This window comes from Hemiscyllium ocellatum, chromosome 11 (assembly GCF_020745735.1).
Source record: "Hemiscyllium ocellatum isolate sHemOce1 chromosome 11, sHemOce1.pat.X.cur, whole genome shotgun sequence".
NCBI lineage: Eukaryota > Metazoa > Chordata > Chondrichthyes > Orectolobiformes > Hemiscylliidae > Hemiscyllium > Hemiscyllium ocellatum.
This window is the reverse complement of record NC_083411.1, coordinates 25869506-25894887: the sequence shown is the minus strand read 5'-3', so window position 1 is coordinate 25894887 and position 25382 is coordinate 25869506. Positions and strand designations below refer to the sequence as shown.

Here is a 25382-nt window from a genome sequence, read left to right as displayed (position 1 = left end):
AACTAAATGCATTTTTTTTGTTGTTGTTGCTCATTGCAGGGTTTAGCATTTAAAAATTGTAAAATTTGTAACTTATAATTGCATAATGCCACGTAGGAGGAACTTAAGGAAACCGAGGAAAGGCAGAGTAAGCCGAATACAAGATCGGCCAGTGGTATAAACATTTCTTTCTCTATTTTGCAGAAAGCCTGTTGTTTTATTTTAAATGGTTTTGTCTGATATTTGAAACTGTTATTAGCACACTTGACTTGAATTTGGAAAATATCTGCACCATGAAAACTAGTCAGTTTCAAATTCTGAAGAACAGGTAATGCTTTGCCAAATAAACTGCTTCAAATCTTTGCTGCCTGTAAGAAGCATAACGCTGAGAGTCATAGTCATAGAGATGGACAGCACGGAAACAGACACTTTGGTTCAACTCGTTCATGCCTACCAGATAGTCCCACCTGCAAGCACCCAGCCTATACCCCTCCAAACCCTTCCTATTCATATACTCATCCAGATGCTTTTTAAATGCTGCAATTGTACTGGCCTCCATAACTTGCTCTGGTAGCTCATTCCATACATGTACCACCCTCTGCGTGAAAAAGTTGTCTCTTAGATCTCTTTTATATCTTTCCCCTATCACCCTAAACCTATGCCCTCCAGTTCTGGACTCCCCTGCTCCAGGGAAAAGGCTGTTTATCCTATCCATGCCCTCATGATTTTATAAACCTCTTTCAGGTTACCCCTCAGCCTCCGATGCTCCAGGGAAAACAGCCCTAGCCGACTCAAACTGTCCCTGATCCTCCAACCCTGGCAACATCCTTGTAAATCTATTCCAAACCCTTTCAATTTTCACCATCTTTCCGATAGGAAGGAGACCAGAATTGCACACAATATTCCAACAGTGGCCTAACCAATGTCCTGTACAGCTGCAACATGACTTCCCAACTCTTGTACTCAATACTCTGACCAATAAAGGAGAGCATACCAAAAGCTGCCTTCACTATCGTATCTACTTGTGACTCTACTTTCAAGGAGTTATGAACCTGCACTCGAAGGTCTCTTTGGTCAGCAATACTCTCCAGTACCTTACCATTATTATCTATAAGTCCTGCTAAGATTTGCTTTCCCAAAATGCAGTACCTCACATTTATTTAAATTAAACTGCATCTGTTATTCCTCAGTCCATTGGCCCATCTGACCAAGGTCCCGTTGTAATCTGAGGTAATCTTTGCTGTCCACTCTACCGAGTAAAAAGTGAGGTCTGCAGATGCTGGAGGTCAGAGCTGAAAATGTGTTGCTGGTTAAAGCACAGCAGGTCAGGCAGCATCCAAGGAACAGGAAATTCGACGTTTCGGGCCAGAGTCCTTCATCCTTCATCCTGATGAAGGGCTCTGGCCCGAAACGTCGAATTTCCTGTTCCTTGGATGCTGCCTGACCTGCTGTGCTTTAACCAGCAACACATTTTCAGCTCTGTCCACTATACCTCCAATTTTGGTGTCGTCTGCAAAAATACTAACCATACCTCTTATGCTCACATCCAAATCATTTATATAAATGATGAAAAATAGTGAACCCAGCTCTGATCCTTGTGGCACTCCACGTGTCACAGCCCTCCATTCTGAAAAGTTATCCTGCACCACCACCCTCTGTCTTCCACCTTTTTGAGCCAGTTCTGTATCCAAATGACTAGTTCTCCCTGTATTCCATGAGACCTAACCTTGCAAACTAGTCTTCCGTGGTGACCCTTGTCGAATGCCTTGCTGAAGTCCATATAGATCACATCTGCTCTGCCCTCCTCAATCCTCTGTCACTTTTTACAAAAACTCCAATCAAGTTTGTCAGATCTGAGTTTTCAGACACAAAGCTATGTTGGCTATCCCTAATCAAAATACGTGTACATCCTATCCCTCAGGATTCTATCCAACAGCTTGACCTCCATTGATGCCAGGCTCACTGGTCTGTAGTCCCCTGGCTTGTCCTTACCTCCTTTCTTAAACAGTGGCACCACGTTAGCCAACCTCCAGTTTTCTGGCACCTCAGCTGTGACTGTCGATACAAATATCTCAGCAAGAGGCCCAGCAATCACTTCCCTAGCTTCCCGCAGAAGCTTGTTTAATTTAAAACTTTTTCACAAATCTGGAGTGAATTATTATGTCTGGATATCTCTCATTTTGAAGTTTGCCAAATAAATGCAGTATTTTTTCCTTTCAACCCTCCAACTAGAGCATTATTGCTTAAACTACAATGAAAACATTGAACAATAACTTTTTAGTTTTTTTGTACAAACAAATGATAGCATAAGAACTCTTGATGTTTATGAGCTGTGCAGAAATTGTTAATGTTATGAACGAAAGCAGTTCATTTTGAGTACAACTTTTCACTTTCACTTTGGGCTTTGGTTTAGATATTTTTAAATTTTTAATTTTGTGATAGTTTTATAGACACACAGATGTGAATTTTATGCTGTTATTGCTTTAAAAAAAAGTGTATTCTATTGATTCTTTGCATCAACTAAATTCTTATGTGGGCACCTGAATAGCTTTCATTTATTCCTTTAATTTCACCCCATCACATGTTAATACTTGTGTAACTGGGAGTTCTGAAAAATAACAACTGAGTTCAAGGCTGTTTAATATGCATATTCCATTTGTGATCAATGAAGTAGTTATTGGGGAAACAGAATAATCAAGAGAACAAAAGAAAAGTACAGCACAGAAACAGGCCCTTCAGCCTTCCCGGCCTGCGCCGATCATCATACTGTAACTAAACTTTTAATAAAACCTTCCGCTCTTATTTGGTCTGTATCCCTCGATTCCCTCCCTATTCATAAACCATCCAGATACTCTTAAATATCACCAATGTGCCTGCTTCCACCACATCTGGCAGTGGGTTCAACCAGGCTCCTACCACTTTTTTTTTAAAACGTTCCCTCCCACATTTCCCCTCTCTCCTTGAAGCTCTCCTTGTAATTGAAACTTCAACCCTGCGATAAAGCCTCTGACTCTTCACCCTATCTGCGCCTCAGAATTTTGCAGACTTCTATCAGGTCTCCCCTCTCCCACTGTCTTTCCAGTGAAAACTATCCTAGTCTCTTTAACCTTTCCTTTATAGCCAATGCCCTCGAGACCGGGCAATGTCCTGCTGAGCCTTCTCTGCACACTCTGCAAAGCTTCCATATCCTTCTGGTTGTATGATACCCAAAATCTGCGCACAATCTCCTCGGATGAGGAGACATTCCACTTCCAAGCATTCCAGATTTCTACCTATTTCGAATACCGTGCTTTTCCTCCCTCTGTCATCCAGTCAGCCCTCCACCTCACTACCCCATTCCATTGCTGTATACCCTCACTTCCAAACGCAATAAAGACCGTGTGCCCTTTGTCCTCACCTACCACCCCTCCAGTCTCTGCATCCAATGCATCATGCTTAAAACACTTCCACCAACTCCAACTAGACCCGACCGCAAAGAACATCTTCCCCTCACCAACCCCCTCTGCCTTCCGCAAGGACCGTTCCCTTCAACAGTCCTTGGTTTTTTGCCATTCACACCATCCTTGAACCCCCAAAACCGGAAAAGATGCAAAACCTGCCGGTACACCACCCCCCTGCCCTCTATCCAGGGCCCTTAATAGTCCTTCCAGGTGAGACATAGGTTTTGCCTCTCTTCCAACCTAGTTTACTGCATCGGGTGCTCCTGATGTCTTCTCTACATCGGGGAGACCACACGTCAACTTGGGGAACAGTTCGCCGAGCATCTCAGCCAGGCCTGCATGGCTGATCAGACCTCCCAACCATTGCCCATTTTAATTCCCCATCCCACTTTATTTCCGACATGACCATCCTTGGCTTCCTTCATTGCCACAATGAGCCAAACTGCAAATTGGAGGAACAACATTTCGTCTTCTGCACGGGCTGCCTAAACACTGAAGGACTCAAATATGAATTCTCCAAATTCGAATGAGTTCCCCCTTCCACTCCTCCCATCGACCAACTGGATTCATTGGCCCCATTGACCAACCAAGTCGTACCTTCTGCCTGTCTTCACCTATCCCCACTCCACCTCCCTGCCCCGTCACCCCCTTTATCTGCAACTCCCCCTGCATTCACCTCCAGTCCTGAAGAAGGGTTACACCCAAAACGTTGACTTCGCCACCTGATGCTGCTTGGCTTACTGTGTTCTTCCAGCCTCCTGTCTGTCTACTTATGATTCCAGCATCCGCAATTTTTTTTTGTTTCTAACCATACTCCAAATATAGCCTAGCAAAGATTTTATATAGCTGCAACATAGTTTGCCAACTCGTGCTCTGGCAGATGAAGGCAAGCATTGTCATATGCCTTAATCACCTTGGCCATCTGTGTTGCCAATTTAAGGGAACTGTGGACCTGCATGCCCAGATCTGTCTATGTTGATGTTTCTAAGGGTTCTGCCATTTTTAGTATAATTCATACCTCCAATGCATCTCACATTTAACTCCATCTGCCATTTCTGTGCCCAAGTTGCCAATCTATCTATATTCTATTGTATCCTTTCACAATAGTCAGCACTATCAGCAGCTCCACAAAACTTTGTCATCTACAAATTTACTAATCAGACCACCCACATTTTCCTCCAGATTATCTATATACAATATAAACGACAGAGTAAAAAGTGAGGTCTGCAGATGCTGGAGATCAGAGCTGAAAATATGTTGCTGGTTAAAGCACAGCAGGTCAGGCAGCATCCAAGGAACAGGAAATTCGATGTTTCGGGCCAGATCCCTTCATCAGGAATGAGGAGAGTGTGCCAGGCAGGCTAAGATAAAAGGTAGGGAGGAGGGACTTGGGGGAGGGGCGATGGAGATGTGATAGGTGGAAGGAGGTCAAGGTGAGGGTGATGGGCTGGAGTGGGGTGAGGGCGGAGAGGTCAGGAAAAAGATTGCAGGTTAGGAGGGCAGTGCTGAGTTCGAGGGAATCGACTGAGACAAGGTGGGGGGAGGGGAAATGAGGAAACTGGAGAAATCTGAGTTCATCCCTTGTGGTTGGAGGGTTCCCAGGCGGAAGATGAGGCGCTCTTCCTCCAACCGTCGTGTTGTTATGTTCTGCCGATGGAGGAGTCCAAGGACCTGCATGTCCTCGGTGGAGTAGGAGGGAGAGTTGAAGTGTTGAGCCACGGGGTGGTTGGGTTAGCTGGTCCGGGCGTCCCAGAGGTGTTCCCTGAAGCGTTCCGCAAGTAGGCGGCCCGTCTCCCCAATATAGAGGAGGCCGCAGCGGGTGCAATAGATGATGTGTGGGGAGGTGCAGGTGAATTTGTGGCGGATATGGCAGGATCCCTTGGGGCCTTGGAGAGAAGTAAGGGAGGTGGTGTGGGCGCAAGTTTTACATTTCCTGCGGTTGCAGGGGAAGGTGCAGCAACAGAGGACCTAAGAATGTAACCTGTGGAACACAACTGCTTACAGTCTCCATTCTGAAAAATACCCTTCCGCCACTACCCTCTGTCTTCTATGATCAAGCCAGTTTTGTATCTATCTAACCAGCCCACCCTGAATCCAGAATGTTTTTTTTAGTTTTTATACCAATCTGCCATGTGTTCCTAAAGTCCATATAAACTCCATCTATGGCACTTCTCTCATCAATTATCTTTGTCACCTATGATACTTTTAGATATTTCTTTGGATAAGCACTTTTGTCACGAATATCCGAGCCAAATTGCCTCATCTCGAGGAATTAAATCCTGTCTGTGGTAGTATGTTTGATTAGTGCTGTCTAATACTTTTTTGAGAAGGGGACATGGTTGTAGTTTTCTTTGACAGACAACTTATTGACCGGGACTATGGACTTTGTGTGCTACATGTTTGTCTGCATAGAGGTGTTTTTAATAACATTTTGTGCTGGCCGGTTGATTTCAAATGGTAACCAGTTTCATACTTCAAAATGTAGCTGTGATTTCTTCATTTCTAAGTATTGAGAACTATAAAATATATGTAGGTATATAGGATTTACTATTTGCTGTTCTTTCTTTCTTTTGTGATGTTGCAAGAGGTCAGAATTAGTGCAGGTAGCTTGGTGGTGTGTGGGAGCTGGGGGGAATTAGAGGTGTGATTGGGCAAAGACAGACATAAAAGAATTCTTGAACAATGCAGCAAATTTAGAAAGTATGACTTTTACTGGATATCCAGTGTAGGACAGCAAGCTCAGTGATGGGGAATTGAATTTATTCTAAGTTCAGATGCCACAAATGCAGTTGTGAATTACCTCAAGTTTATAAAGGCACAAATGTGAGAATTCACCCAAGAGTGTATTGGAATAGTTGAGTCAGGAGGTAATAAAGGAATGAATGAGGGCTTAGCAGCTGATGAATTGAGATTGTCTGACTTCCACTATGTTTTTAATAGTGGAAATTTTGCAGTCTTAGTGATGGCATGAATAGAAGGTCAGAAGATCGTCTTGGTCAGATGTGACACCAAGGTAGTAGACATAGTAGGTTAACCTCAGACTTTTATCAAGAAAGAGAATCAGTTACAAACTTTCAAGTTACAATTGTAAGTAATGACTTCAGCCTTTACAGTATTGAATTGGAGGAAATTTCTGCACGTCTCACACTGAATGTTGGATATACAGTCTAGTAAAAGTCAATCTCATGTAAAGGTTAATCCCTTATTTTAGAAGGTTACTACTGTTACAATTTCACCAGTTTGTAATCTGAAATCAACAGAAGGAGGGCTACAAGTTATCCTTGCCTTGGAAACATGGACAAAACACCTGTTATTCTTGGAGTTACATGCTGGAGAATCGAACTGTGAAAGAAAAAGGACAAAAAGCAGTACTGGTGAGAACCACTGGGATAAATAGGTTTATTTTAGTTCGTTCTTGTATGGCTGATGGCACTAGATTAAAACAGATGGCTGTTTTTAAAGAGAAATTTCCAAAAGGAATTGTTGTCCATATGCGCCCACAAGGCTGGATGGATGAAGGTAGGTGTAGAAAATGGATAAAGGAAGTTGGGAATTTACTACCTGGTGGACCACGCAAGGAAGAGTGTTTGTTTGCTCATCTGGGACTAGTTTAGATTACGTGTGAAGAATGTTGTTGATAACATCCGATCACACAACACTGATGTAGTTGTAGTTTCCAGCGGGCCTGCAAGTGTTTTTCAGCCAATAGATGTTGGTGTCAATAACCCATTTAAGGACATGATGACAATGAATTGGAATAACTGGGTGCAGGATGGAGAAAAAGCATGCAGTCACCATCATGGTCACTGATCTGTGAATGGATTATTGATTCATGGAAGGAAATAAAAGCTGATACTATTTGCAAATCATTCAAGAAATGAGGGATTTTGAATGCATTGGACTGTGCAGAGGATGGTTATCTATGGGATGACATACATGAAGTGAATGATGTTCAGCAGGATGAAGAGGGTCCATCCAATATCATTCATGCTGATGAGTATGAAGCCTTATTGGGTGTAGGAGATATTGAACAGTATGATTTTGCAGGATTTTAGTGCACTTTTTATTTGACATGTTTAATTTAAGTTGTGACATGTACTTATTTATAGCCACATTATATTTTCACTTCTCTTTTTGTATATAAAAACTTACTAATTCATTTTTGTTTCTGTTGTCTTAATCCAGTAATTACTGTAATTTGTTTTCTTTATTCATTTAGAGATCAGTTGGGCCTCTGCTAATGATGTGGGATTTTAGACTGTAGCATTAATTTCAGCCCCTCAAAAGTATTATCCATGTAATAGTTGACCCCATAAATTTAACCTTAAAGTTCAAAAAGTTTGACTTTTACACTAGCATATTTGATATGTTAATTCAGCAACAGTGGAGGTTTCAAGATTAGGTTAGATTACTTAGTGTGGAAACAAGCCCACGCTGACCCGCTGAAGCGCAACCCACTCAGACCCATTCCCCCACACTTACCCCTTCACCTAACACTATGGGCAATTTAGCATGGCCAATTCACCTGACCTGCACATTTTTGGACTGTGGGAGGAAACCGGAGCACCCTGAGGAAACCCATGCAGACACAGGGAGAATGTGCAAACTCCACACAGACAGTCGCCTGAGGCGGGAATTGAACGGGTCTCTGAGGCGGGTCTCTGGTGCTGTGATGCAGCAGTGCCGCCCAAGTAGAGCTGACTTTTGCCAGAGTATTTGTGAAAACTATTGCTATCCTTTCAAATGCTTTCTCAAGCAGTGAAAATGAGAGCATTTAAAAAAAAAATTCATTCAGAGGACGTGGTATGAACATAGAATGCTACACCAGCATTTATTGCCTATCCCCAATTTCCCTGAAGAAGATAATGATGAGCAGTCTCGAACTTCTAAGGTCTTTGCAATGCCGGGGCACCCATCATGCAATTAGGAATTCAAGAATCTTGACCAAGTGACAATGAAGGAATGGCAGTATGGTTCCAGATCATGAATTGGAGAGAGCTTGCAGGTGATGTTCCCATGCATTTGCAGCCCATGACCATTTTTGGGTTGTTGAAGTCACAGGTTTGGGAATGGCCTGTTGATGGACGCTTGGTGAGTTACTGCAGTGCATTCTTATAGGTTTTACCAAGTTCTGTTACTAGCTGGTGCTTACTAAGGGAGTGAATGAAGAACAGATGATGAATGGGAGTTGAAGTGCACCTTTCCGCTTTGCAAGCCCGCAATGCCGTCCATTGAGATCATAGCTGATCTATTTGTGTTTTGAAGGAGGTGATGGATGAGATGCCAGTCAACTTGGATACTGTCTTTAATGGTGTTGTGCTTTTTGAGGCTGCACCCTTTCAGACAGTTGGAGAGTTTAGAGTCACATTTCTCAATTGTTCTGTGTAGATGGTGACAGTCTTTGGGGAATCCAGAGATGTGTTACTCCCATCCTCTGACTTTTTTTTTGTAGGCACAGTGTTTATATAGCTGATACAGGTCAATGGTAAACACCAGGATGTTAATAATGAGGACTTCTGAAGTCTATGCCTTTTGAACATCTAAGAGAATCTACTATTATGCCTTGTTGTTGGAGAGCCTCATTACCTAGTACTTGTTTGGCATATATGTTACTTTCACTTGTCAGCCCAGGTCTTGCTGCATATGGGTGTGGTCTGCTTCAGTATCTGAGGAGTCAAATTGAATATTGTGCAATTAGCACCATGCATACCCTGTTTTGACGACCTGATGGAGAGAAGGTCGTTGATGAAGCTGCTGAAGATTGTGGGTCTAGTGCACCACACGGAGAAATTCTGGGGAGTTCTTGTGACGTGGTGGTAGTGTCCCTATCTCAAGGTCAGAAGTCAGAATTAAAGTCCCACCTACGCTAGAAATGTTTCATAACTTGTTTGAATAGGTTGATTTAAAACAAATCTACACTGAGGAACTCCAGAGAGTAGAGTCAAGAAAATGATCCTTGAGGAAAGCTCGAGATAATGGTATAGGAGCAAGAAGTGAAACATCTAGGGAAAAATCTCTCTAGCTGTGATTACACAGATAAGAATGGAACTGAGAGAAGGGATTCATATCATCATTGTATTTAAGAGTGGAGCAAGGACCAAATGATCTCTTCCTACTTACAAATTCTGTATTCTTATGAATAGGTTTTCAAAGGGGTGGTGAGATGAGTTTTAGTAACGATCTGCTGCAGAAATGTTGTGGACAATAGAGGACCAATAGTAATATAGTTGAAACTTTGAAGATGTTGGAAGTAAAAAGGAGGGAGGGAATAGTTGCTTTTCCAAGTGCAGATACAGGAGGAGTATGGTTATAAGGTAAGAGAAGGGCATGTATGTGGTGAGTGATTTAAGATTAGAGTCCATGTAGTTTTCTTCAAACCTCTCTACGCCTTCATCAAAAAGGTGAATCGAGTTAGCTAAACTTTATTTATCGGAATAAATTGCATTTATCCAGGTGATCTTTTTGAAAGCTATTCAGTACCCATTTGACCGATGCAATGATCGTATCCCTACTTCTGAGTTAGGAGGCTCGGTTTCAAGTCCGTCCCCCTGAAGATGTATATAATATCATCTCTGAACATGTTCGTTAGAAAATGTCACTGATAAACCCATTTAACTGAGGGTCTTGGTGCGCAGTTGGTGTGTCCTAAACTCTGGCTGGAGGTCTTGGTTCAAATTCTACCTGCTCCAAAAGTCTCATTCTTATGTAAGAATAAGAGGACTGAAGTAACTACCCATTTAACTACAGCTTTTTAGGTGGACCCCATGTTAAAGATCTGTACAATTTGTAGTTATATATTCTTTGTATCTAGGTAATATTAGAATATTGCCAGTGCTTCTGCAATTTCTCCTTTTGCTTGCCTCCATATCCTTTGATAGATCTGATAAGTCAACAGGGTTAATCAACTTTGGTTACAGACGGCTTTTCCATAGTGTCCTCTCATCAATTTTTAACCAATCCAGTGTCTCAATTACCTTCCTTGACTCTTTGACAATATCTTTGTACTTAGTGAAGATTTTCCAGTACTCTTTACCAAGTCCACAATGACCCTTGCCTCAGGTTTAAATTTGATTTTGACCTGCAATTGACGCTACCATTTATTTTACTACTATTTTTTTGCTATTTGTATACCTAAAGTTTTTTTATGGCATTCCTCTTAACTATCTGTCTATTCTCTCTCCTTTTTAACTACCCATTACTTTTCTCATTTCCCTCTGAATTTCCTGTATTCATCCTTGATCTGGTTTGTATTATCAACCTGGCATCTGTCATGGCTTCCTTTTCTCATTTCAGCGTATTGTCTGAGTTTTGCCATTAGGAAGGTCTGGGTTTGCTTATTTTGCTTTTTTTCTCCGTGTGGGACTGTACCTAAACACACCCTTAATGTCAAAATTGAACAATGATGGTCTTTGCCGAGCAAACTTGAATTCTAATTTACTAGAACCAGGTCTTCTCTTGCACCACCCCCCCTTTTGTCCTATGTTTCAAAATATTGATATCCCTTCTCCTTTATTTCTGCATATTTCCTAAGCATCATCTATTCAAAATTATTTAGAATGTAGTTCTACCGGCATTTTGATCCACACCTCTGGTATTGTAGTAATGTCCTATTCCCACTTGTCTGTCCAAACCAGCAGCTCACCAATCATACTTATCACTTTCCCTATGTTCACGTACTTACACTTTAATTTTAATTTAGAACTTATTATTTCCCCTACCTTTTGACTATTACCTAATGCCTGTACTGTTTCTTGTTAGAGTATTATCTAGTGCCCCTTGTGACATTCCCAATCCTTTGTGCACCATGTTTTTCCCATCTAATGTTGCATTTGATTCCCATTTCCTACATTAGTTCAAACCCTCCTCAATTGCACAAGCCATCTGTCCTACAAGGGCATTGAGCTGGCAAGTATGGGCACTATGGTATTGCATCTGTCCTTCTGTATCATCTAGCCACACACACACCTGTTTAACTACCTTCTATTTCTAGACCCTCCAGTGTGTGACACATAATCTGGTCTTTAGCAGTAGAGCTGCTGTTTTTTTTTTCCCTCTTGGTCCTAAAATGTGTCTACGTGTTGCAAAAATAATTTTTCTAAGAAACCGAATACTGTTTATGAACTTATCCTCCCAAGTTGCCTTTGCCAATTTGTTTCATTGATCCTATGTGAAGTTTAAAATCTCACGAATATTGCAGTATCTTTCTTACAAGTTTTCATTATGACTTAATTTATGTTCTGTCCTACCGTACAGCTATTGTCAGTGACTTTCATTGCTTTCTCTTATCTCTAACCAAACTGCTGCTGCTTGTTAACCCTCTGAACCAAGGTCAGATCTCATTGTCATCTCAACCTTTATCAACAGCCAAAATTCAAGTAGCTGTATTAATCGAAATAAGAGACCATTTCGTAAATTGTATCCCAGATGTGACTGTTTCTGAAACAGTGAGAAGTCAGCAATCCATTCTAATGATCTGTCCATTTAAAATAGAAAGATCTTTTCTGATATGCATGTTTTAGTTGATGAAATCCCACACCTGTCATCACAAGATGTCCTTTTAATTCTTTATGTATTTATATACTGCATATTAGAATGTAAGAAATTATTGAAATTCGTGATCTATATTTTTAACTCATGATGGTACTCAATTTGGTGTGTTATAACATATTAAATTACTTGGAATAGCAGTGCTTTAATTTATCAATGAAGTGCAATATACTATGCAGTAAATTATAAAAGTAAATAACCTGTATGTCCTGTCCAGGCTGCTTGGTGCAAGTCCTCAAAGTGTATGGGAAGGTTTAAACTCTGTTTTTAAAATTACGTTCTAATTCATGAAAGTAATGGGAGAAATATACACTTTTTTAATATAAATTTTATGAACATACTATTACTTATGGCCAAATGTAGAATTTTGCAAAGGCTGTGCTATTGTATCTCTTGGAAACTGTAGAACACGTGAAAGTTGTGAGCAACATGTTATCTTGGTATTGTAACTCAGTCACTTACTCTGAAGGCTGAGTTTAATGCCTGTGCCTGATGATTCTGGTATGTGTTGTTTCTCAAAATTCCACATACACAATAAGTTACAGAATCATGGATCAGATTTAGGAGTAGCCATGCGTTGGTTCCCTCATTGCTTCTGAGATTGATTGCAGCGTCTGCAAATGCACATGCAGTTAAACTAAACCCAGAAGTCTGAGATTCTGTCATCATCTGTAGGGTGTACAAGGGAAATCTTTGTAGACTGAAATCAAATAGAGTTCACTGAACTTCTGAAAGAAAGTGTTATTTTATACTGTTAGCCTTATAATCACAAAATGCTATTTTGAAGAAAAGAGGCCTTTCAGCTGTCCAAAGAGAATCCCACTCAGACCCAGACCCCACCTTATTCCCATGACCTTGCATTTGCCATGGCTAATCCATGTGATCTGCACATCACTGAATGCCTTGTGGCAATTTAGTATAGCCAATCCACCTAACCTGCACATCTTTGGATTGCGGGTGGAAACCAGAACACCCGGAAGAAACTCGCTCAGACGCTGGGAGAACGTGCAAACTCCATAGACAGCCTTGTTGTGAGAACCATTGAAAAAGTTTCATCTTGTTGGCTGAAATGCAACTGGATTCTTAATGGCATTCGAAGCATCATTATTGTTGCTGAAAAACCCCTCTGCCTTGAAAAACCATTTCATTTTAATAGAAAGAAAAATACCTACATCATAAATGCTGCTTCATTTTGAGTTTGCTTAATATTTCAGCTTCTATCCTACAGACATCCCAATAATTTATTTCCATTAAACCAAATGATAGTTGATGCATTTTACTTTGTCCGCTATCTGTGATTTTCTTGAATGTGGTTAATGATATCTAGTAAGTAGGCAGCTAGTGTTGCTTACCACTGGAGATCCCTTGAGTTGATCTTTTGATATATTGAACCTAATATCAGAAAAGGAACAGATCAAGCAACACTCTTCTTGTCGTTTGGCAGCCAAATGTGAAATCCAGGTCAATGAATTCATGATTTTTATAATGGTCTGGATTTCAGTTTCAACAAGGGCTTTTTCTATCTCCTGTAGTGCCCTTAAAGACAGTCGCTTTCCTCCAATGACGAGGGAAGAACTACCACGGCTTTTTTGTTCGGTGTCTCTTCTTACCAACTTTGAAGATGTTGGGGACTATCTAGATTGGGAGGTAAGTAACTTTTTTACTGTATCTGTAAATCCTAGAAACGCTAATGCTTTAAATTTATCCTAATGTACTTCAAAATAACTGAATTGCATTCTCCTGAGGTTGTGGCAGCAATTTTCAAACAGTAATTTGTTTTTCTTTTAAGTAGTTTAATGGAAATCTTGGAGTTTTTTTTTCTCAAGAATTTGAAGCCATTGTATCCCACCTAGGCAGGAGGATGGACTTTTGCTTACTGGCATACTTGACTCACCCCATAACCATGCATGTAAATTATGTATTTACTCCTTTTTTTGTTTTTGGCAAGTCTAGCTTTGCTGTGTATTTCGGAGTGCAGACGAGTTTGAACATCACTGCGTCACTCTCAAACAGCCTCAATTCTGTTGACACTTTGCATCACAGAACTTTTTTAAAAAATAATAAATTATACTACAGGTGGAAAATAGAAACCAGAGGGATCAGATAGCCTGTTGGATCACAACTGCACTAATTCTCGATAGCATTAATCTGACTTCCACCATATCTCATGACGCCCTTAATTAAACATCTGTTGTACTTGATCAATTGATCCAGCTTTCATGGCTGTTTATATGAATGTTCCAGATTTCTCATTTTTGAATGGAAAATATGCTACTTGATTTCGCTCTCAATTGACTTTGTTCTAATCTTGAAATTTTCAAATTCCGAGGTTATTGAAGGCATAATACGATAGCCAAATGTGCAATTGAAGCTTGCATTTCTAATGTGAATTCAACATTGTACAGTGTTTCAAAGGAGCATAAATACATTTAGAAAAATGGCAATGAAGAAATGATTAGGTGATTCAAACCAAAGAATCTGGAATGGAATGTTTACGAGAAAAATAAAGCTGGATGAACCTGCAGAGATGTGGATGAAATGTGATTAGAACTTGTTCTAAAAAAAGTATTGCACAAGGCATATTTAGGGCACGATGGAATCCAGTGCATGAAAATTTGGGCACATTGCTTTTATAGGGAGTAGGCAGGGTGGAAAGTTGGGATCACAGAATTTTGATTTGAAAAGTGAACTTGAAAAGGGTTTTAGTTGTGGATTAATCAATGTAAATACCGAGCAGATAGTAGTGTGCGAGTGGGTCTGAGTGACTTTTGATAGGCTCAAATCTCATCAGACTCATGTATCATCAAGATTGCACACAGGGTGGGTCAGTGAAAATAAGCAGTATGAATAACAAAGGGAAAAACCAATTGCTTCGACCTTCCCATTTGTTAACTCTGTGAATTTGTTTTGTCCAATATTAATTTCACAACCTGTCAAGTGCAGAGGCTGTCAGAATATAGAATTGAAAGTAATGTGCAAAGAAAGACCCAGGAGTAGGTCAACTGGCCCCTCAAGCTTGCACTGCTGTTCAGCAAGATATTTGCTTATCTGACTGTGGCCTTTACTGTACATCTATGCCTATATCTGATAACCTTAATCCTTGTCTATGAGGCAGGAGTTAATCTAATTCTGCCTTTAAAAATAGCCAAAACGCTGCCTGTACTGCTTTTTGTGGGGTAAAGAGTTCTGGAGTCTTGCAACCCTCTGACTACATAACCACGTGTTTTTGGGAAAACCTATCTGGATCAGGAATGTCCTTTTCAGGGATGTAAATCTGCCATCCTTGCTGGTCTGATCTGAATGTGACTCCAAAGCTCCAGCAATATGCTTTATTGCTAACTGGGGATGGGCCATAAGTACTAGCCCAGCCAGTGACTCTCGGATCCCATGAATGATTTTTTCTTCAGAGATCGCTTAAAATGAGTAAATGGTTATCATACTTTTGGGATTCAAATTAATTAAAACAATGAAAGAAATGTAGTTTGCTGTCTAAACCTTGTGAACTTAGTGACTTTAATCCATTCTGGCATCAATGTTGTAGCTCTTCTGATTCCCTATTATCATAAATGCTAGTTAAGATATTCTGCATGTTTACAGCATGTTTAGAAATGTATATACCAATGCCTGTTTTGGCATTTGTCCAAGCAAACCCTGAAATTGCATTGATCCTTGCATTATCTTTTGATCATTTTACTGCTATACCCAGCAAATTCGGTTAGCATTAAATTTCCACGATTTCGATCAAACATTAGAAGCTAGTATTATTTTCCAGTTCAGTGAAGATTGTGGCTCTCTTTTGCAACTCCTTTCAACTTAATACAGCAACAAAGCTTTTTATTTCAATTTACCAATGTTTACCACAATAGTGTCAACATTCACAAGGGTTATAGGTTTTTTTGGACAGGAATGGTGTGATGGGATATGGGGGAAAAGCAAGAAATTGGCACTAGATCATGAAGTTGAATTAGATAATAGAGCTGGTGTATTCTGTGATTCGGTCTTCAAGATAGACACCAGTCGTTTATCTCCATGGCTATGCTTTATATTCCAATTCAATTCCTCTGTTCTTTTTGTCTCACCGTTTTGGTTACTTTTATTCTCCAAAACTTTATTTAACTTCCTCCATTAGGATTTAACCTGACTTCATAGTTCATTTTTTGAATTGCCTTTCGTTGAGCAGTATTGTATTGCTGATTGGTCCTGCATTGGAGATTAAATTTGTATTAAGAAAAGTCATCTCTCAGAAAAATGGTTATCCTTGGGAAGGTCAAGTCTAAACAAAATACCGAAGCCTTGTAGCTTAATTTTTGCATATTTCATTCTAATGAAGCTGCCAATTTCTTCCAGGTGGGTGTACATGGCATTAGAATAGAATTCATCAATGAAAAAGGATCAAAACGAACCGCCACATACCTGCCGGAGGTTGCGAAGGAGCAAGGTCAATGTTGTGCTTTATGTACAGTATAACACGGACTTCCCTCTTGTCCAATTAAAGTAACTTTGTAGTGTCTGTTCTTCTGCATTTAACATTTACCGCATGACTCCAAATGTTTATTTGAAAAATAGTGACTGGCTTGCAACCTGTATCCTGTGCTTGAGTAATAAAGGTAAATTTTCTTCCATGGCTTAAGATCTCACCTTTGTAATTTTCTACAGGTTGGGACCACATTCAAACCATAGATTCCTTGCTACGAAAGGGAGGTTACAAGCCTCCCATCACGAATGACTTCAGGAAGACAATTAAACTGACTAGGTAAATATACTGTCTCAAATTCATCAGCTGTTAAATTCAGAAAATTCAATCAAATCTAGTTTACTTAAAGCAGAACAATTTTAATGTGCTTTTAACCACATTTTCAAAAAGCTATTGAATTGTTTCACTCCTTTTACATTAGGCTTGCCTACTTGGAGCCCCATTTAAACAATTCCAATACTGGTAACATTTGAGGACCATTGCAGTGATTGTTGAACAGCAAGGACTCCTAGAAAATAAATAGTTTAAGATCTGCGTGAATCTACTTTTACAAATCTCTTACTCTAGAAGATTGCAAGAGTAAATATACTTTTAGTACTTGGTTAGTGATATTTATTCAAATTTTCATGTCTTGATGTGCTAGAGTGAACTATCTAAAATTCTGTGTAGTTGAACTTTTAATGCTAAATAAAATGTGACAACCCCAAATATCCAAGCTTAAAGTACAAAAATATTTCTGAACAACATTATTTCTCTGACCAACATACTTTGACTCACTTAAAAATATAATTGTTGCTTCTGTCCCATGAAGTTGTCAGTAAGTTGGGTTGCTTATTTTTTGCCTCTTGTCTAATGCCTCCCCACAATAATTAAGAGTTTCGCAAATCCAAAACAATGACAACTAAAGTGGAGAAAGAATTCAAGAAAAGAAACTGATTGATTGCAATAAATTATTTTTAAAACAATGCCTGCATTAAAACAATACGTTTTTGAGCTTTTGCAGTTAGAAAAAAAAACCCGCTGTTCATGCTATACCTTTTTGAAGCAAAACCTGAGTATTTAAATATAAACACATTAGGATTGCTTTAGTTCCTGAGAGAATGTCTGATAAAGAAATAGTCTCATTGGTCAAAATAATATAGAAGCTCATTGTCACAGCAAAGCAGGCATGCTTTGTTTTCATTTTAAAGAAGTAACTTGCCTGAGCAGTTTCAGCAGGACCTTTTTAACCAGCAGAAGATGAGGGCTGTCAAGATGTATGCTGGGAAACTGCATCATTGGTGTTGACTTTCCCACTGACTGCAGAAGTGATTTTTGCTTTATAGCTATCTATGTGGCATGAGTTCTGCCAGTATATTTTGATATGTATGTGTGTGTGAGAGAGACAATAAGTTTTTCTGTCAAATTCCTTTTGGTGTGCCTTTTGGTTGATTAGAAAAATATCTCTAAACTCTCACTACAAAAAATTAGCTCATGAAAAATTAATTTTTAACAATGTATCAGTTTCTGATAAGTAGACTTTTGCTAATATTCAAAAGAAAGAAAGCTATCTTCCTGCAATTAGAAACATTAATGTCCTTTCTTTCTGATACATGACATGAGTTGGACCTTGATTCCATACTGGCCCATCCTTGTCTGCATTTTCAACAGGAAAGTGTAATGACCAGAGGTAACACACACATGAAACGCAAGAACAAAAATATTGTAAAGTGTCCAGGTAAAGCCTGATGGGTAATCCATTGAAGCAGAAATGAAGACTTATTGTAGGTAAATCAAATTGGACAGTTTGACTGGATTGATACGCAACATCTGCACACAACTTCAACCAGTTAAAGATTGTTCATTTGAGATCTCTAGGGAAATTTAAAAAAAAAACCCTCAAACTCAGTTACTGTTTCAGGTCAGTTTTCAGAACTCGTTCACAAAATCAAAAACCCACATGATCTAGAAACAGTCTGGCCAAACATACTGCTGCCTCACAGTGCCAGGGACCCAGGTTCAATTCCACCCTCTAACAACTGTGTGAAGTTTGCACATCTGCATGGGTTGCCTTTGGGTGTTCTAGTTTCCTCCCACAGTCTAAAAATAAGCAGGCTTGGTGGATTGGCCATGCTAAATTACCCATAGTGTCCTGGAATGCCTAGGTTTGGTAGATTAGTCTTAGAGGATCGGTCTGGATGGGATGCTTTTCAGAGGATCAGTGTGGACTCAATGGGCCAACTGGTCTGTTTCCACACTGTAGGGATTCTATCATTCCAATAAGTAGTGTATAATTGAGTAAAAGAGAAGATTGAAGCAATATTCTTATTCGAGCTTTACAAGGGTTCTCATCTGCCATTCTTCTTTTATATATGGCGTTTGGTGCAACTGATCAACTATACGCAAGATTTTGCTTGAAATCCTTCTGTAGAGTCCAGCAGTTCCTCGTTAATCTTGAAAACTGCATTTCAGGGCATCCATCTGATATGTTGGATAAAATGTGGAAACATTTAAAAAGTGTTTTGACTTATAGTCTGGGTTTTTGTTTTGGACATGTACATTTGTGAATACTTTTGTCACAATCACCAAGATATTAGTACAGCAGTTCTGGTTTGTTGGTTTGAGAAGTTGTCGTCGAAGATCCTGATTTAATATACTGTATCCATAACAAAATTACTGCACACCACCTCCAGAGAAGTTCTTGGCTCTTGTTAGAGTTCCCTTCTCTTCATCTCGTAAAGCAATTTGTGTGTTGGATATCAGCCTCCAAAACGCCACCTTGCCATGAATCGTTTCATATATAGCAATAAATATGCCGCCTCAGTGCTTTTATTTTAGCTGCACAAGTTGCATCCAATTTCTGAAATCCCGTCTTTCACTAACTGTTGTGATGAATGTTTTACAATTTCTCATCCAGTTTTACAATTCTCTGCTCAATTCAAAATGTGAATTTATCTTACCAAATGCTTATCTACATCTAATATAGATTTCACAATTTACTCCTTTTTAAATTTGGAATTCCTATCCATTCTTATTTTAAAATTTTTGGAAGCAGGAGAAAAGTAGAACCAATCTATATCATAGACTAACTGGAGCAAAACGTCTCAACCACTATCAATGTTGCCTCTCTCGCTATTGCAAAATGTATTGCTTGTGTAAAAATCCATACTTGGTCATCTTGCATGGAGCTATAAGATGGTGTTTTTTTTTCCTGACTGCAATCTTCCATTACAATCATTGCTATCCTCTAGTAAGTATGAACATCTACCCACTGATGTTTCTGAAAAACCATTCCTCACCTCCTACAAATTCACCCAAGATCCTCAGACAGCACCTTTCAAACCCGTGACCACTTCCATCAAGAAGGCCAAGGCCAGCAAATACATGGGAAGACAGCCACCTTCAAGATCTTCCCCAAGCCATTCACCACCCCAACTTGGAAATATTTTGCCGTTCCTTCACTATCACTGGGTCTCAATCCCGAATTCCCTTCCTAATGGCAGTATGGGAAAACCTAGAGCACAGGGACTGCAGCAATTCAAGAAGGCAGCTCACCACCACCACCACCTCAAGGGTAACGAGGGACAGACAATAAATACTGGCCAACCAGCAATGCCCGTATACTGCAAATGAATTTAAAAACCCACACTCCTTATGTTCCTACGTAGTGATCTACATAATTTTGAACATCACTTGCTGTTAAAACCATCATCCTGCCTTTTGTCACCTCCACCCTCAACCATTGCAATATTCTCTTTATAAACTTGAACTGACCAAAATTGTTACATATATCCTATTCTGTGTCTGGTTTCAACTTCCAATAAATCCTGTTATTGCTGTGAACTTTGCTTAGTTCTGTGCCTCACCGATGCAACTACTTTTAAATTCTCCTATTTAAATGCCTTCATTGCCTTAGCCATGCTTATTTTTATTTAATCTCCTGCAGTTCTGTAATAACCTCTTACCCATCCCTTGACCTTAGCTTTTTGCCCATCAACTACCTTTCAATCAATGAACCCAGTGAAATAACTTAGTCTAAAAACAAATGTCAGTATCAAAACTAGGGTTTAGGACTTGAACCTGTTCTAATTTTCTTTCAGTATATTTATCCAACTTGCTATGGCTTTTTTTTTTGGTCATTTGTGTTTTGATATTTCTGCCCTTGCCTATAAGTAATTTTTCAGATAATTGCCATTAGCGCCAGGGGTAATTATTAGCTACCTTGAATAAAGATGACAGATTGAGACTACAGAAATGTCCTTGCAACTCAGTACAGTCTCCTTCAAAATGCAAAATTAAAGTATATGTACTCTGAAAATTTTAAGTGAGTTAGAGGGGGTATAGTAACACTAGACTTTTTGATTGCTAAGATTAACCATTTAGAAAGCACATTGGAGTTTGATGTCTGCACCCTGTTCACATACCAAAGGGGCTTTGGCACCTTGTTGTTTTCCCTTTCTGATCAGTGTGCTGTGTTTCTACTTGACTGCCTGTCCATCGAACCTCATAGAAGATCTGTTGGTGTGTTTTAAGCATTTTCATGCATGTCAACAAGCTTCACAGGACATTCAATTGCATAGCTTGTCAAGAAGTGTCATAGCAGCTTGGCTTGCCTCAATGAAGTTCAGGGCCACTGATCAGGAATATGAAATCGATTATATTTTTGCACCAGCTACACCTGAATAAGCCATGTAATAAAAGGGTACGTGGAGAAGTTGACAATCATGGAGGCTATCTGGCCAGTCTATACAACTCCGCACAACTCTTACTGACACCCCACGTGCCTTCAAAAACCCTGAAGCTAATATCAGTATCACGAATGCTGTATTCATCGGTGTTTTAGTTATGATACTTTATCAAAGGGAATCAGTTTTGCTAACAAATTTGTGTTTATTACATGTATCTGGCTAATGAAAAAGTAGTTTTCATTTTAAATTCTTGTTGTTTAAACTAATAGAAAAGCAAAGACAACATTTATTACTTTTGTACTGTGCACACAACTTTGAGGTTGAAGAAAGAACAACTGGCGTTTATCTAGTGCCTTTCAATAACTCAGAATTTCCAAAAGCGCTTTCATCATTTTAAATATTTTTGGAATGTAGTCACTGTTACAATGTCATGGCCAAAGCATTGGAATCTTTATTTTTCTAACAGTAATTAAAACATAAATCTGTCTTTAAAGGACTGATTTTTAATAAATGTTATTTTATAGCAATACTGCATTTACTGTTGGAAGATGGATGGGTATACGAATAGGAAGGGTTTAAGAGGGATATGGGCCATGTGCTGGCAAATGGGACTAGATTAAGTTAGGATATCCAGGTGGCATGGACAAGTTGGACCGAAGGGTCTGTTTCTGTGCTGTATATCTCTGACTGAGTTGCCAAATTTGATGTCAGCAAGTTTTGTTTTTAAAGTGGTTTTTCTGCAATTACACTTGTACATTATAAACAGCTTTGACCCAAGCACTGATGAATTTGGGAACTTTTGGTGATTCATTGGAATAGATATCCATTAGATCTCTGCTGGGCTCCACATGAAATGATGTCCAGTCCACCAACTTCCCACCCACCCTGGACATAGCCCTGTAACAAGACTTCCCTCTTGAAAATCCATTCTTGACTTTCATATTTTAATCACATTGTTAATGACATGTTTTGATTAATCTTCGGGATGTCACTTAATACTTCCTGCCCTATGCATTTTTCAGTTGCCTCTATGATTACAGATTACATTATTTTCCGATCTTTGGGTAAGGTGTTATTTTTGATTCACTAAAGATAGTGAACACTATATAATTTGATTTTTGGCAACTGCCACTTTATCCATAATGTTTTCTTTTTAACTTCAGTCCAGTTCTGATTGCTTTGTGTGAAGTTTCCAGTACTTTTTACTAACTCCAGTCTCTTTCCATCAACCCTGTAAATTTTAAGATCTGTATGAAAATAACTAAATATATTTTCCAGTGATGGAGCTAGTTTGATACCAAGTTTGGCCACAGTTTTCTTATTGCAAATATATATTTTTAGAAATGTTAGTCTCTTATTCCCTTTACTGAGTTGGTTTCCTATTTTATCTGTCCTGAATAATCTCCTGTCTTACTTTGTATTGCACCAGCATGCTATTTGTAGATTTAATTGTTAGTAATTTATTTTTGCTCGCCTGTCATGTATTGATTCTTTGTTCACGTTGCCCTTTATTCTTTGCTAATGATATGTTAGTTTTATACTGTAGTATAAAGGTAAAGTTATCACAGTACTACTGGACCATAGGGTGGTTCACTCATTGCAGAGTGGAGGGTTACTATATACGTCAGGCAAGGGGAGTGGTTGAGAAGGTAACCCTAACTGGTGTGGGAAATTGAACCCATGCTGTTGGCATCATTCTATCACAAGCCAGCCATTTAGCCAGTTGAGCTTTCTGACCCTGCTACTCTTGGATATATCATTGCTTTAAAAAAAAAGTCACCTACATCTAGTCAATTTAACAGTCCAGTCTGGTTTTCTAAAGTTTATTAACTTCCCCTTCCTTAATTTCTACCTTTTGTAATTGCTTCCAGTATACTTTCTTTTTCTTGATGTGGAGGAGCTGGTGTTGGTCTGGGGTAGACTAAGTTAAACATCAGACAACACCTGGTTGTAGTCCAACAGGTTATTTTGGAAGCATGAGCTTTCGGAGCGCTGCTCCTTCGTCAGGTAGCTGTAGAGCAGGATCAGAGGACTCAGAATTTATAGCGAAAGATTAGTGTCAGGCAACTGAAATGATACTTGAACAAACTTAGATCGTTGTTAAGTCTTTCATCTTTTAGAATGGGTTGCAAATTTTGATTCATTAACATGTAAATCCTAGAACAACAATTAAGTCACATTCTTGAGGTAGCTTAAGATTTTAGAATAAAAAGTGACATCTCAGCTCAGTGCATTAAAGATGTGAAGTTAGAGTATGTCTGTATCTCAATCTTGAGTCTGGTTCTATTTCCAAAGTAGAATTTACAAAATATTACATGTGTTGACTGCCTGCAAATTGTGCATTTTTGAGCAAAATAGGATGTATCTGCAAATACAAATTCACCATGCATGAAGAAGTGTGTCCATGAGGGTGCCTGTGAGAGAGTGCGTTTGCGTGTGCATGTGTGCAAGCTTGGTAAAGTGTGTGAGTGTGTGATGGCGTATCAGCTGGAGTGTGAGTGTGAGGTGGTGTGTATGAGAAGTGGGTCTGCGTGCGTGTGAGTGCGCGTATTGGGTTGCCTGTAATGTGCCATGGACCTAAAATCCCAGTTGAGGCTATCCTCATGGGCACCGACCTTGGATATCAGCCTCTGCTTGGTCACTTTGCATTGCTGCCTATCCTGAAGTCTGCCTTGGAGGACGGTCACCTGAACATCCAAGGTTGAATGTCCCTGACCACTGAATGTTCCCAACTGGGAGGATTGTCTGGTGACTGTTGCACAGTGTCCATTCTTCCATTGTCGTAGTGTCTGCTCGGTCTCACCAATGCGCCATGCCTTGGGGCATCCTTGTCTGCTGATATGAGTCAGACAACATTAGCTGAATCACATGAGTACTTGCCACGTACATGGTGGGTGGTGTCCATGTTGACACTCTGACATGTTTCGCAGTGGTTGCCATAACGGTTGTATGGTGTTGTGGTCGATGTTACTCTGAAGGCTCCTCCTTTATCTACTGGTTTCATGACAATATTGTGATTGATTTTTGAGACCGTGGATGGTGTTGTTGTGATTGGGTGATGTTTTCCTCTACTTTGTAGGTATGGCTGATGAAACTGGCATTTACACATTTACTGACTTTGTTTGTTTGTGCATACATGTCAAGCCCAACACTCTCACTCTCTCTCACTCTCTCTCACTCTCTCTCTCTCTCTCTCTCTCTCTCTCTCACTCTCTCTCACTCTCTCTCACTCTCTCTCACTCTCTCTCACTCTCTCTCACTCTCTCTCACTCTCTCTCACTCTCTCTCACTCTCTCTCACTCTCTCTCACTCTCTCTCACTCTCTCTCACTCTCTCTCACTCTCTCTCACTCTCTCTCACTCTCTCTCACTCTCTCTCACTCTCTCTCACTCTCTCTCACTCTCTCTCACTCTCTCTCACTCTCTCTCACTCTCTCTCACTCTCTCTCACTCTCTCTCACTCTCTCTCACTCTCTCTCACTCTCTCTCACTCTCTCTCACTCTCTCTCACTCTCTCTCACTCTCTCTCACTCTCTCTCACTCTCTCTCACTCTCTCTCACTCTCTCTCACTCTCTCTCACTCTCTCTCACTCTCTCTCACTCTCTCTCACTCTCTCTCACTCTCTCTCACTCTCTCTCACTCTCTCTCACTCTCTCTCACTCTCTCTCACTCTCTCTCACTCTCTCTCACTCTCTCTCACTCTCTCTCACTCTCTCTCACTCTCTCTCACTCTCTCTCACTCTCTCTCACTCTCTCTCACTCTCTCTCACTCTCTCTCACTCTCTCTCACTCTCTCTCACTCTCTCTCACTCTCTCTCACTCTCTCTCACTCTCTCTCACTCTCTCTCACTCTCTCTCACTCTCTCTCACTCTCTCTCACTCTCTCTCACTCTCTCTCACTCTCTCTCACTCTCTCTCACTCTCTCTCACTCTCTCTCACTCTCTCTCACTCTCTCTCACTCTCTCTCACTCTCTCTCACTCTCTCTCACTCTCTCTCACTCTCTCTCACTCTCTCACAAGTGCAAACACACACTCATGCACTTAGATGCGCATGCACTCACGCATAAACTCTCTGTCTGCGCTCCCCTCCCCAATCCCCCATTGTCTCTCCACCCCCCTCTGTTATGCATGTGTGCACACATATAGGTCTATGGGGTGAACTTGAATTTGCAGATACATTCTATTTTGCTTAAAAAAAAATGCACAAATATCACCCAATCACAGCAGCCATGCTCTCAAAACCAATCGCAACATTGTCATCAAACCAGCAGATA

At 40.0% G+C, this 25382-nt stretch overlaps 1 protein-coding gene across 3 annotated transcripts in view; it reads left to right on the top strand.

The window, feature by feature from the left end:
- LOC132820397 (nuclear protein AMMECR1-like) overlaps positions 1-25382 on the top strand; it is a 121348-nt gene that overhangs the window by 77568 nt on the left and 18398 nt on the right. For 2 of the 3 annotated variants that reach the window (XM_060832484.1, XM_060832486.1), the window contains exons 3-5: positions 13499-13613; positions 16314-16404; positions 16623-16719. In XM_060832484.1, coding sequence (XP_060688467.1) covers positions 13499-13613; positions 16314-16404; positions 16623-16719 — 303 coding nt within the window. Of the gene's footprint in view, positions 1-13498; positions 13614-16313; positions 16405-16622; positions 16720-16861; positions 16937-25382 lie in introns of those variants that run through there. The other variant, XM_060832485.1, reaches the window with a different exon arrangement.